Source organism: Malurus melanocephalus, unplaced genomic scaffold, assembly GCF_030028575.1.
Source record: "Malurus melanocephalus ecotype Western Australia unplaced genomic scaffold, MMel_1.1 scaffold_1094, whole genome shotgun sequence".
Taxonomy (NCBI): domain Eukaryota; kingdom Metazoa; phylum Chordata; class Aves; order Passeriformes; family Maluridae; genus Malurus; species Malurus melanocephalus.
In genome coordinates, this window is record NW_026624326.1 from 80,115 (window position 1) to 93,391 (window position 13,277).

General features: G+C 54.5%; 1 protein-coding gene and 7 non-coding genes across 8 annotated transcripts; 7 read left to right on the top strand and 1 right to left on the bottom strand.

Moving 5' to 3' along the window:
- Positions 1-68: 68 nt before the first annotated feature.
- Positions 69-140, top strand: TRNAP-AGG (transfer RNA proline (anticodon AGG)). Its single transcript has one exon. It is a non-coding gene; the product is annotated as a tRNA-Pro (tRNA).
- Positions 141-493: 353 nt separating this feature from the next.
- TRNAA-UGC (transfer RNA alanine (anticodon UGC)) lies at positions 494-565 on the top strand. The gene has a single exon. It is a non-coding gene; the product is annotated as a tRNA-Ala (tRNA).
- A 580-nt stretch (positions 566-1,145) lies between these two features.
- TRNAT-AGU (transfer RNA threonine (anticodon AGU)) lies at positions 1,146-1,219 on the top strand. Its single transcript has one exon. It is a non-coding gene; the product is annotated as a tRNA-Thr (tRNA).
- Positions 1,220-1,824: 605 nt separating this feature from the next.
- On the top strand, positions 1,825-1,906 carry TRNAS-GCU (transfer RNA serine (anticodon GCU)). Its single transcript has one exon. It is a non-coding gene; the product is annotated as a tRNA-Ser (tRNA).
- A 3,966-nt stretch (positions 1,907-5,872) lies between these two features.
- Positions 5,873-7,266, top strand: LOC130586179 (beta-keratin-related protein-like). The gene is made up of 2 exons (XM_057386902.1): positions 5,873-5,949; positions 6,548-7,266. Exon 2 carries the CDS (start codon positions 6,568-6,570, stop codon positions 6,853-6,855), a length of 288 nt encoding a protein of 95 aa, XP_057242885.1. The 5' UTR covers positions 5,873-5,949; positions 6,548-6,567; the 3' UTR covers positions 6,856-7,266.
- A 3,725-nt stretch (positions 7,267-10,991) lies between these two features.
- TRNAA-UGC (transfer RNA alanine (anticodon UGC)) lies at positions 10,992-11,063 on the top strand. Its single transcript has one exon. It is a non-coding gene; the product is annotated as a tRNA-Ala (tRNA).
- A 548-nt stretch (positions 11,064-11,611) lies between these two features.
- Positions 11,612-11,683, top strand: TRNAA-CGC (transfer RNA alanine (anticodon CGC)). Its single transcript has one exon. It is a non-coding gene; the product is annotated as a tRNA-Ala (tRNA).
- A 292-nt stretch (positions 11,684-11,975) lies between these two features.
- TRNAP-AGG (transfer RNA proline (anticodon AGG)) lies at positions 11,976-12,047 on the bottom strand. Its single transcript has one exon. It is a non-coding gene; the product is annotated as a tRNA-Pro (tRNA).
- Positions 12,048-13,277: the final 1,230 nt, after the last annotated feature.

Sequence of the window (13,277 nt, forward strand, 5' to 3'; positions counted from 1 at the left end):
CCGAGCAGCGGCGTCCGCGCAGCGTCCGGGCCGGGCTCCGGAGGGGCGCGGGGGCAACGGCGCATCCCGGCTCGTTGGTCTAGGGGTATGATTCTCGCTTAGGGTGCGAGAGGTCCCGGGTTCAAATCCCGGACGAGCCCTTCTTTTTCGCCATCCTCTGCTCACCACGGCGCCCCTCAGCGCACTGCCAACGTGGCCACACATTCCCACTCGCCACCTYCGACCCGCCCTGCAGTGCAGCCTGCGGACACAGCCAGGGCACAGCTACGCTTTGGCCTCTTACATGGGGGCTGTGCCCAGAACACCACATCCCTGCTCCGCCCCAGAGTTATTTCCCCCATTCCAACCCCTTCGCCAGCCCAGTGGTACCTGAGGGATTCTCAGKGYCTGCAACATCATCAATCCCCTTTCCCCAGCTTGGGGAGCAGGGCAAGGCAGCAGAGACAGGGATTTTCTMGGRGTGAGRACAGYGCCAGGGCAGAGGCTGMGCCAGGGGGATGTAGCTCAGCGGAAGAGCGCTTGCTTTGCATGCAAGAGGCCCTGGGATCAACCCCCAGCATCTCCATGTGCTTTTGTATCTCCAGACCCTTCTCTGATGGATGTGGAGCTGCCACAGAACCCCAGATCCCCCAGAAAATCCCTGCGGGCACGGCTAACATGGGATTGTCTCCTGGCACCCCAAGGCARGCAGCRAGGAAATGCCCGCAGAGATTTCCCTTCCTGTCATGGCGCTGCAGGGTGTGGAGGCACCCGCTGTTTCTTTTATAGGGCTCAGGGTGTCTCTTGGGGTGGCCATTGTCTTGGGGTGACCATTGGCACTGGCAGGGACCAGCCAGAGAGGGAGATGAGACTGAGGCTGTCACGTCAGGGCAGTGTAGGGCCACAGCTGGCACAGCACTGCCAGGCAAGGGGAGCGGGCAGCATGTCCCTGTAGGGCCTGGGGACCCCCAGACCCAGCTGGTGCTGCTTACGGGATGTGTTGGGCTCCCTGTGTCAGGGGGTTGGGTCAACACCCAGCAGCAAAAAGAAATGGGGTTTGCAGGTGGGAGACCCCAAACCTGAGGCAGCAGGGTAGGACATAGGGGGAGAGAGGTGGGCAGAGAGTCAGGTGTTTCCAGGAGCACCCAGCACTGGTGAGGCTCATGGGCGCCATGGCTCAGCTGGTCAAAGCGCCTGTCTAGTAAACAGGAGATCCTGGGTTCGACTCCCAGTGGTGCCTCAGCCTGGGGGGCTCTTTTTCCTCCCTGTCCCAAGTTGGGGACACTTCTGGGGGTCTTTGTCCTGCTCTGAGAACTGTCAGTCCCCAGCATGCCATCCCAGGTGACTCCACTCTAGGGGTAAAAAGTTTCCTTCTTCTTCCTCTCCCTTCTCTCCTCACAGTGGAGAAATGCCCCAAACTGTCTACAGAAACCAGGGAATTTGGGAAATAAGAGATACATTAGGTGCTGTCTGGACCCCCATAATCTTCTTTATTACTTTGCCCAGCTAGTTCTGAATCATGTAGGAAAACCCTCTGGACACAGGTTGTGTGTGGGTGAGTAGTGGAGAAGCTTAGTGCACGAGTTTTCATGGCAAAAATAAGTGCCACATTGCCCTTTGCCACCCTCTGAACACAGAAGGTAACAGGGAGAGGGGCAAATAAATCACAAATGCTTGCTTGTCTCTCTACCCTGCTGTGACAGAGGCTGCCAGGGGTCTCCCTGCCAAGCYTGGCTTGCCGAAGGGCACCCTGGAGAATCAGCCCTGGCTTTGCTGCCTGTCTTCAAGAAAAGCAAGAAAAGTCTGCTAAAAAAATTCTGCTAAAAAAACCGGCATGTCACAGGGGACGAGGTGGCCGAGTGGTTAAGGCGATGGACTGCTAATCCATTGTGCTCTGCACGCGTGGGTTCGAATCCCACCCTCGTCGGGTTCCAGGGGCTTTGTCTAGGAGAGTAGGCTTTTTGGTGCAGCCCCACAGTATCCTTCTGCTCTCCGTGTTTTGYTCTGATGTGTTAAACACACATCACCTCCGCCCTTGGATTGCTGCTTCCATGGGCTGAATCTGCTTCTGGTGGCTCAGATGCTGGTGTGGCCCTTCCTCTGTGCAAGGCCCCAGGGGAGCAGGGTGCTGTCACTGTCCCCCTTTGTCCCTCAAGCCCACCTGCCAGCCTCTGTCCTGCCATCCCAYTGCCTCTTCTCCAGGACCAGTGAACTGCAGACAGGAAAAATCAGGATTGGGCTTCCCTGGGCATCCCCAAGGATGCCAAAGGGAGCCAAAAGCTGCCCTGGATGTCTCTGGCAGGTCCCAGAGATGCTTGTCCTGAGGATGGCAGAGCTGCTGTGCACTGGCAGCTCCCTCCTGTGCCTGCAGGAGTGCTCACAGTGGAGATTCCTGGAGGCAGGAGAGGGTGACCCATGGCAAGATGAAGAGGAAAGAGGTACAACTCCCTTTGGAATCTCRGAGGTCTTGCAGAGAGGGAAAAGCTGCATTTGGCAGTGTCTGTGCTTCGAGGCACCTGGGGAAAGGCATCTCGCCAGCCATGCTGGTGCTTTCCCTCTCCACTCCTCTCCACTGGTGAGGATGTGGCCAAGCACTGCCATGGCTTCAAGCCAAGGGGAGGATGCTCAGGCTTAGCTGCCCACACCTTTTGACCTTTCCTGTGGCTGCATTTCCTTCCCATGCCTTGGGGAGATGTCCCTGGGGACCAGTGAGGAGCTGCTTCCCTCCATCAGCTTCTCCAGAGCCAGAAACCAKCATCAGGCTGCTGGGAAACACTAGCCCCATCCCATCCCACTGCTGAGAGATGCTGCGGTGCTTGGCCAGCTCTGCCACCCCAGGAAAAGGGGGTGGCCCTGCCTGGACAGTCAGGTGCCCTGCAAGGGATCTTTGGGAGACTTCCTGGGAAATCTGCATGGCTTTGGGTCCAGCCCTGGAAAGAGACCACCCTGCAGCTGGAGATGGTGAAATGGGCTGGGGTGATGAGTGCAGGGGCATGGCGATGCATGGCAGGGGGATTGCTTCTACAGGATGGCACCTGAGACATTCAGGGCACAGGCAGCCAGGAGAGGAGCCCCACTGACTCCCTTAGGACACCCTTTAACCCTGCCCTGGTGAGTGGTGACGAGTCCTCCTGAAGGGCATGTGGCAGCCTTGGTGGTGCTGTGGAGCATCATCCCACCCAGGAACCTGGCAATTCCAGGGATCATGTGGCAGCATGGAAGTGGATCACCTGCAGCCCTGGGACAGCGCCTGGCAGCTGGAGCCTGGCTGTCCCCAGTGGCACCGGCTGGGCTTCRCTCCCTGGGCTGCACACAGTGGCCCTGGAGCACCCCGAGTCTGTCCCGACAAGGACACAGGCAGCCAGGATGCTCCGTGCCTGGGTCTGGCTGCATCAGGATCCTGCCTCCTGGCACTGGGCTGTCCCACTCATCCATCAGCCATCTGGGAGTGCTCCCTGCCTGTCCTRCTGCCGGGAGGCAAGCCCTGGGTGAGCACCCTGGATGCAGACATTCCTTAGAGATAGGAGGCTGTAGGTCTGTTGCTTCTCCAAGATATATCCTTGCCTTTGGCTTTCAGGAGAAATTTTAGGAGAGGGACCAGCTCCCTGCCTCCAGTCAGTCTCAAACACACCCACCCTTGGGTTGCTGGAAATCAAAATGCAAAGTGGGGAAATAGGAGGTGGAAAGTGCTGCAAGGGCTGGTGATAGGAAGGGGAACAAATGGATTCTTGATCCTGGGTCATGTTTCTTGTGTCCTTACCTGCAGGAAGAGGCATGGCTGAGGTGGTCACACACCCTGGATCTGAGCAGAAGATAAGTAAATGGGTCCGACATGTTTGGTTTGGTGAAATTTTCAYAGGTTTGAGGTTCCTCCAGAGAAGGTCAAATCTCAAGCAGAAAGTGCTAGTACCCTGAAATGAATAGGGGTTGGAAAATTCAGTCCTTGTTTATGTCCCAAATCTCTGCCATTTCCCCTATGGTTTTGCTTTTTAAAAATTCATTCATTACACAAATCTGATTATTTTAACTTCCTGACATATGCTTTTTGTTTCCCCTGCTTTCTTATCCAGGAAAAGGACTTGTTTCAGTCCACAGATCTGCTCACATTCAACAATATTCCTCCTCTAAATGCCCCATTGCATTTATCCTAAGCATCACTGCATCCATGGATATTATTCTGGCACAATATCCAGAATGGTCCAATGTGAGTGAATCTCAAGTACTTAAACTGGATTTCAAAATACACAGTGAAGCTGCAGTTCAGAAGATCCCAGCCTGGGCCTGGAACCTGGAACAGACTCACCCAGGTTGGGCTGTTTTTGTGAGATCACGAGAATGCAGAGAGGCACAAAAAAGAAAAAACAAGAGATGGAAACTGATCAGTGAAGAGAAAGAAAACCTGACTAGTAGAATAAGGGTTTAATTCTGGCTGTGGGTCCAAAGCGCACTTGTGGCATTGATTTATTATGCAAGAGTGGTGCAAAAAGCAGCACGGTAAAGCTTAAACTAAAACCTCATCTTCTTGCTCACCAAGTGAGATTTAGGAGATTACAAATGATGAGCACACAGCCTCCTGCCTTACTCCAGGAGCTGCCAGGTTGCTTCTCCCTGAAGCAAGTGTCCTCCCCTTTACCTTGGAAAACCTGATTTCCTTTTTTCCCCTTCCAGAATGGTGTTAAAAAATAGCTGAGTTAGACCCCAGAACCTTGGAAGGCTTTATTGYCTGGACAGGCAGGGCAGGGAGGAGTTACTAAGGACCACTCAGCAAGATCCACCTTGGCCAAATCATCCCAAGAAGTAAAATGACTCCTAAACCCCACAATGCACACCTTTAACAGGATACTGACAGCTCCACACATGCACAGTACATGAGTCTCCGTACCACCAGGGTTTATTCCAGGGCAGGAGATGTTTGTGCCATCATCTAGGCTCTGCTGGTGTGAAATGAAAAGCCTTTTTCAAACTTTCCTTGTCCCTAGAGCTCATGATGTCTCACCCCCCTGTTGGGGATCACATTAGCAACTCCCCCTCCCCGCTGTGTGGGTGATTCACGTTTAAGAGCAGGCTGTGATGTTTGGGATGTTTCATAGCTAACAGGTTTCCAGCAGAGCCTGGAATTACTGTAATTAATCCTATCTTGATAGTGTCACTCCATCATGAGGAAGGACACCTGTGACCTTTTGGCTCACTGCTACTACCCTGTGCAACAAGYGGGCCTGAAGGGCTCTTGGAAGTCAGCTCCCTGCACAAAATCAGCCAGTTTAGATGTGTGTCACCTGYGGGGGTGGGCTTCAGAACCCATGATCACTTTGCTTTTAAAATCCTATGTGCCGTCTGAGCAGGGCTCATACCCCAGGTGCGAGGACTAATTACAAAAAACAAAATAGGAAAATCCTCTAAGTGCATCCAAACCCATAACAAATTGCTCATGCTGGGCTAGGTCAGGTCCCTGTGCCCATATCACTCATATCCAGCACCCTCAGTCTCACAGCCCCTCAGCTTTTCTGCCATCCATGAGACTTCTGGCAAAGGATTGAACTGCAAATGGATGTTCCTTACATTCAATTTACACTYTCAGTCTCACCTTAGGTGCACCGGGGAGCTGAATTGGTTGTGCTGAGAGGAAGGTGGGGATGCGTCTGCCCTAAATTCTGCTGAAACACTCTCCTGCCTGGTGGCATAAAGACCTAAAATGTCCCTTGGCCTTAGGAAGGAAGGTAATTAATGCCTGTAGCCCGAATCATTTCAATCTTACTCAGTATTACATGGAAGCAAAACATGAGAGATGAAAGAGGRAACTGTTTAATCAGTCAGGGGAGCTTTCCAGGAGAAAACTGCTGGTTGTTGGGGAGTTTTAAGTGGAAKGCACGCACTCACTCCCCCAGGGGGCTGGGCCACCCTATAAAACTGTGGAGACAGTGCCCGGCCCCACCACCTGCTCCAGCTGCCACCGCTGCCATCTCCATCTGGGTAAGTCAAGACAGACTCCATCCCCTTTCCCTGCCACCCTTCCAGCTGCAAAGGRCATTGGGGAAGGGTGTATCTCTGCCCTAAAATGATGGAGTGCAAGGGGCTGCAGGATCTGCAACCATATAACCAGTTGCATCCTGCATGACATTCCTTGCTGAAGGAGATAAATTAGAACAGGATATGCCTGGGTTGCAGGGATCGATGGGTCCCTGTTTACGGAAGGGCATCACTTATATTTTGGGATGGGATAGCTCAGCTCACACTGTATCAGTTTAAGCACGTGCATCTTGTGAGCACCTTGCTTTGCCAAAGGCTCCCTGTCAGCTTGGAGCTGGAGTGGGTTTGCTCTCTATTCCCAGCACCTGGTGCCTCCAGCTCCCCCAGACCAATCTGCAGCTCAAACCAAACTACCCTCATCCTCGCGAGCAGTTTATGGGGTAAGGGAGGGGGAAGCCTTCCTTTGTTGTTTCCAAACCATCTAAACTCACCCTCCAGCTCGCTCTCCCACACCTCTCATTGTGTGGGAGCCGCTGTGTGAGGGTTCAGCAGGGACAGACCAGCCTCTGCCTTGCATTTACAGCCCAGCTCTGCCTTTCAGGTGCACATCCTCGCCGAGCCATGTCCTGCTATGACCTGTGCCTGCCCTCCTTCTGCAGTCCCCGGCCCCTGGCCACCAGCTGCAACCAGCCCTGTTTCCGCCGCTGCGGGGACTCCACCGCCTACATCCAGCCGCCCACGGTGGTGGTCACGCTGCCCGGGCCCATCCTCAGCTCCTTCCCGCAGAACACCACGGTGGGCTCCACGGCGTCGGCGGCCATCGGGAGCTACCTGCGCTGCTGCGGCATCCCCGTGGGCTCCAGGGGGCTGGGCAAGGCGGGACTGCTGTGCCTGGGCAGCGGGCTGTAGGGGGTCCCCGGCGGGCTCCTCCTGCCCGTGCCAGCAGCGTGGTCGGGAAGGACAAGCCAAGCACAAGGCCAAGGCTGGGGAAGAGGACTGAGGAGATGCCCGTGGATTTCCCAGCAGTTCCCACAGCAGGAGGGGAGCCGTGCGAGCTCGTCACTCCAGCCCGTGCCTCTGTAATCCTTTCTCTCACTAAGTCTTTGTATTTCCATGTTCTACAGGGCATTTGCTGCTGRCTGGGCAATAAATGCTTCTAGATGGCAGATGATGGGGTGGTGGGGCGAGGGGCCACCTTGCAGGGATCAGCTTGTCCCAAAGTGGGATTTATCCATTTCTGTGCTCAGCGCTGGAAACACACTTGTACTCTGAACTGGTTCATTCTCCTTCTCCTTCTCATTAAAGACTTGCCACATCATAGCCTGAGCCTTCTGGCGTTCTTTGTTCTGGAGTCTGCAGGGGTGACCTCCTCTGGAGGTTGCTTGTTGCTGCTGGGAAGGTTTGGTTTTTGTATGAAATGGGGGTTCTGCTGCCCAGCTCTTCCCTGTGCTGACAGAAGTGTGTGGTTTGCTGGGACCAGCCCGAAGGCAATTTTCTCAGCCTGGAAACCTCTCCTGCTGCCCCATGGCAAGCACCTGCTCAGGGAGGAATTTCCACAGGTGCAGACTTTATTGGCTGTTCCCTCAAGGAGCTAGGAACACAAAGGTCTGACATTTCAAAATGGCATTTACCCTGCATTTTTGCAGCGATTTTTTTGGGGGGCTGGGTTAAGGAGGGTGGACATGGAGTCAGGGAAAAAAGGTAGAAGTGGGATTCTTGGGAGTTGGGTTCCTCTGGATGGGCATCCTATGCCAAGCTCACCCAAGGTTTAATGGATGACAGTGAAGAATAAAAAAGAGACAATAATTGTTTTATGGATAGGGGACACAGGTATCTCTGGAGGATGTCATGAATTGAGTACAGCCTCTTTTTAAGATGCCATGGCTCATCAGGCAGAACCTTTTCAGCTGATGGGAGGAGGAATATGAGTATTTGCATAAAACTTGTGAGTTTATAAYGAGGGATTATGCCAAGCTTGAAAGCCTGTTGGTCATCAAAAGCCTTTGACCAAGCTCAACCGGTTTTATTGCCCTGGAGACTTTTGTAGAGGTGCTCCTAATTTGGAGAAAATTTACATGGCAATTGCTTAGCAGCCAGAGCACCAGGAAAAGGGAGGTGTTCTTCCAAGGACTACTATCCCAGCCCTGGAAATTGTCTGCAGAAATGGAAAATTTAGAATAAAATTGTCAAAAAGAACTGGAATTCCAGCAAAAGTTTTGTTGGTAAGCTATAGGCCTTTGGCCTTTGCAGCTGCCTTCCTCAAGCCTGCATGGAACAGTCCAGGAGAGAGCAGGTGGAGAGAATAATTACATTTTTATGTAGCTTTGCACTGAATGACTTCACTGGCAAGGTTATACAGATTTTAATTTGTTGCTTTTTTTTTTTCTGAAAGTCCATTGTCTCTGAAAATCTACACAAGTTCCTGATTTGACTTGAAAATGTTGATATCTTAGTGCASATAGCTGGGGAAATGAGTACCTTGGTGCTTTCAGGGCTCCCTGTCCTGAGGGACTGGGGATTGTCTYCCATGGGAGCCTTGACTCCTCTGGGAGCTGTGCCTCCTTGGCTCCCAGCTCAAGAGCAGTCCTGAATTCATCACATTTCCTYCCAGGGCAGGACTCCCCAGACCTGCTGATCAGGCCCTAAATACAGGTTTGTGTAGAGGAAGTGCAGCCAAAGGCTCCAGTGAGAAACAGGGACTTACGTCACAAGACTGGGATGAAAAACAATGCTCAGCAGGTGGAAGCACATGGAGGGAAATAGCTGAGTCCTGGGATTTGGTCCCAGCATTGCCTACTTATGGCTTTCAAAAGTAGCAGAAGCATTTCAGAGAAGAGCCTGCAGTACAGCCCAGGGCCCTGCCTGCCTCCTGTTTTTCCTCAGCTGCTCCATGACCTTAGAGGAAATCTCCCTGGGGTCACTCAGTATCCTCAGGCTCCTGAAGGATGGGTACATTCCTTCCCCAGTGATGGATAAGGTGGAAAGGAGAGGGGAAGTCATGGTTTGAGGASGAACAAGTACAGAGAACTGTGATTGAAAAGGGGAGATTGCTGTGAACAGCAAGCGAGTGGGACCATTTAGAGCAGAGATTTTTTTCTGGGGAGGTTTAGGCTAGATCTCAGGAAAAGGTTCTTCCCCCAGAGGGTGGTGGGGCTCTGAACAGGCTCCCCAGGGAATGGGCATAGCTTCAAGGCTGCCAGATCTCCAGAAGWGTTTGGACAATGCTCTCAGGTACAGGGTGRGATTGTTGSGTGTCCTGTGCCAAGTCAGGAGTTGGACTTTGAYGATCCCTATGGGTCCCCTCCAATTCAGYATATTCCATGATTCTGTGGAAGCCCCAGCCAGCATGGTGCTGGTGACAGGGCTGGGAGGAGGCTGGATCACTGACGGATCAACACAGCACACCAATCAGTCTGAGGCTTCTCTGCACATGCAGGTGAGAAGACCAAAACTGTGGTGTCTCACAGCGGTGGGAGAGGATGAAGAGGCAAATACACCGCCCGTGCCTTTACCGGGTTTRAAAGGTGTATCCCAGACCAGCACTGGGCACTGAGCTGAGGGCAGTGCTGGGAGAGTGATCTGCATCAACAGGCAGCATCCCTCATCCTCCTCAGTGGGGCAGGGAGTGCTGGCCAGAGCACTTGGSGACACACCTGGAACCAGCCAGGTGAGAGACAGAGCCCCTGGAGCACGGAGCCCGCAGGCCTGGTAGGCAGAGGGATGGGACTTGTGTGGCCAGTGCCTGGATGTGTTCAAGCCGGSTAGGATGGCGCCTGAAGCAACCTTCCAGACTGAGGGAGAGAAAGTGGTTGCCTGGCCAGGGAGGAGAGGGCAACACTGAGGCCATCCCACCCCAGATACCCATGGATTGARTGCAGGGCAGGGGCTCAGGGTGCCCTCCCCGCTACGCCTGGGGAGCCAGACAGGCAGTGGCTCTGTCAAGGGCTCTAGTTTTTCCCCAGGGCTGGAGATCCCATAAAGCAGGAAAATAACAGGCTGCCCACATGTGTGAGTCATGGGGAAAGAACCAGGCAAATCAAAAGGCACAGGCATGCCAGTCTGACCCTCCTGGTGCTCCCTGTGGGAATGGGGCTCCCTTGCATCCTGCAGCCCTGTCGGCTCCACTAGCACTGTGTGTCACCCTGAGCCAACATCATGGAGCAGACATTGCTCCTGGCTGTCCTGCCCCCTCCTCTGCTTCGAGCTGTTGCTGTGGAGGGCATTCCTCAGGGAGAGACTGGGATGAGCACAATGAAAATGGTTTGCAGGGTCCTGGGAAGGAATTTGAGTATTAAACTCAAGAATTGTTTGTTATAACATCCCAGGGCTGTTAAATCACATTTGCTGAGAGGTGCCTGCACACTTCCCAGAGAGAAGAAGGGTGATGTGGTTATTTCTTGTGTGGGGTAGCTGCTGCCAGTACTAGGTACATGGGGCTGAAGGAGTGGGGTGTCTGTAGGGGGTTATGAGACCTGGAAATCATGTGGTGCAGTGTTTCCCTTGCCTGCTCCCCTCTACCCCTCTGTGATGTGAAGGSCTGACACTGAACCATCCTACCAGCTCCCCTCGGTCAGCTCAGGGGGTTTGGATGGAGGGAATCCCTGCTCTGGCACAGCCATGTGTTACAGTCAGCATTGGAGGCTCACTGCTCTCTGCAAATCATCTCTTTGCTGTTCTCCCTGTGTCAAGGGAGGTCCCCACTAGCTGGGGCTCCTGAAGCAGCTCCTCTTCCCACCCCAGCACACCTACAGGCAGCCCAACACTCAGGAATTGTGTCCTGAAAAATTCCCCATGTCCTGCCCTGGAGCTGTGCCCCCATGGCACCCATAAAAGCCCCAGCACCACCACCCTGCTGACCCCCAAGGGAGCTGGGAAAAATAAACAGATGGGGAATTTGCTTGTAACTCAGTACTCACAGCTCCTGTTCCTTGTGCCAAAGCCACACTGGGATCTGTGGGGAACAGGACTGGTCGCATATGCTGGTTTGGCACTTTCCTGTGGCAGGATGGACTGTCAAGGGTCAGCAGCAAAGTGCTGCTGGAGCAGGGGATGTAGCTCAGCAGAAGAGCGCTTGCTTTGCATGCAAGAGGCCCTGGGATCAACCCCCAGCATCTCCATGTCCTTTTGCCTCTCCAGACCCATCGCTGCTGGCTGCAGGGCTGCCRGAACCCCTTCAAAAAGCCCTGGGGTTGTGCTGGCATGGCCGGCCTGGAAAYTCCTCCTCATGGCTGTGGGGGTGCTGGGGAAAATCACAGCCTCAGCTGTTATCCAAAATCCAAACTGTGGGACTGGGGAGGCAAAAGGGGTGCAGCATTCCAGACTGTTGGTGCACGGATAGGAATCTCACTTTTGGGTGGGAGAGTTCAATTCCTGGATAAACCCTTCTTTGAATACAACCTCTGCTTTTTGGCGGCAACCCCTCCTTGGGATAAAACTTTTGGAGACAACCCTTTCTTTTGGGACAGCTCCTCCTTTGAGGACTGCACCCCTGCTGCTCTCTGCTGACCAGGTGCGGGACCATCAGCCCTTGCATCCCCCAGCGGGATGCAAACAGCTCTCCATGGGGTGGCTGCAGCACCTCTCATTCACCTGACATTATTTTTGGCAAAAATGGAGACGACCCCTGCAGTGCCAGGAAGATGTGCCCTCCCCACTTTTCACAGCAGGGGATGTAGCTCAGTGGGAGAGCGCTTGCTTCGCATGTAAGAGGCCCTGGGTTCAATCCCCAGCATCTCCAATTGTTTTGGGATTTTTGTTTTCCCCTCATTTCGTCCACGAGGTGGCGACTAAACTCCTTTTCCATCAGGCTTTCCCACAGTAGATTCCCAGCATCATGGCTGTGCCGCCCACCTGCGGCCGCGATGGCAGCACGGACCCCACACTCTACCGAACCCCACTGCCCCGACAGCCCTTTCCCCACCCAGGAGGAGACTAAAGCTGAGCACGGCTGGACGACCAGCCGTGCCCCCTGTGCCAGGCAGCCTCACCCCGTGAGTGACCGAAATCCAGCCACGAGTACCGAAAAAGAAGGGCTCGTCCGGGATTTGAACCCGGGACCTCTCGCACCCTAAGCGAGAATCATACCCCTAGACCAACGAGCCGAGGTGCGAACATCCTCCTGCACCCCCCCCGCTGTCCCGGGACATCCCGGACAGTTTCCCGCTTCCCGGCAAATCCCGGCGCTGCCCCCACCGCCGGCACGGGTGTCCCCCGCCGCGGGGCCGGGGCTGTGGTGGCCGAGGGGTGAAGGGGCTGGACTCGTAAACGCAGAAGTGGTCCCCTACGCAAGTTCGAATCTTGCTCAGAGCGATGGATTTTGCCCAGAGCCCGGATAACCACGCTCGGGGTGCTGCGGTGCTCTCGTTGGGAGGCCCGCGAGGACCTGACACGGGAAGGCAATTGGCAGCCAGGGCTGCCCCGCTCCTCCCTCAGGAGCAGCTCAATGCCCCAGGCAGGGACTGTGAAGTCCCTGGGCCAGTGGCACAGCAGGATTCTCCAGGTTTTGCAGACCCGGGAGAGATGAGGAAAAATATGCAGAGACTAGTGTGGGGAGGTGGCGCATTTCTCCAGGATGCTGAGTGGATTTCCCTTCATCACCCTGTCCCACATCCAAGGGGGAGCAGTGCACCCCAGCTCAATGGTCCAGCTCCCAGAAGAGTTTTTGGGCACCACCTACCCTCCTTCCCAGCTACTCCTCCCAATACCGATGTTAACCCTAACAGACACCCCGAACCCTGGGGGGAAGGAAAACAAAGTGCTCCTGTGCCCTGCAGCCTCCAGGCAGGGGAGGGGAAGAGCCTTGGGCATTTCTACAAAGMCTTGAGGTGCCAGGAGGCAGTGCAAGCCTTTCCTGGGAGCTCTGACAGCCCTGCGTCCACCAGAGAGGGGTCTGGAGAGACAAAAGGACATGGAGATGCTGGGGGTTGATCCCAGGGACTCTTGCATGCAAAGCAAGCACTCTTCTGCTGAGCTACATCCCCCAGTGCAGGGGCAAGGAGCGGGCACTGGGATGCCCATGCCGGGGTGGGAATTCCTTGGTTCGGAATCCCTTCCCAGACTCCCCATCTCGAGGTGCTTCTGTGTTCCTGTGCCGTGATCAAAGTGCTTTGAGTATCCAGATGTCTGAGACATTCCCAGGGGAAAACCTGCGGTTGAACCAGTGGGGAAACCAGGTGGTGACTGGATGGGAGTGGAGTGTGCAAGGAGCCATGTGGAGGCCCGTTGGATCACTGGAGCCGATTCCTGAGGCAGACCCTGTGCCCCATACTCTGCACCTGCCAGACCCTTTTGGGGGCTCAGGGGCAGCTGGGGCTCTGTGCAGCCTCTCACAC

Excerpts from the sequence above, each read along its gene's own strand:
- LOC130586179 (XM_057386902.1), top strand. The coding sequence starts at position 6,568 with ATGTCCTGCTATGACCTGTGCCTGCCCTCCTTCTGCAGTCCCCGGCCC.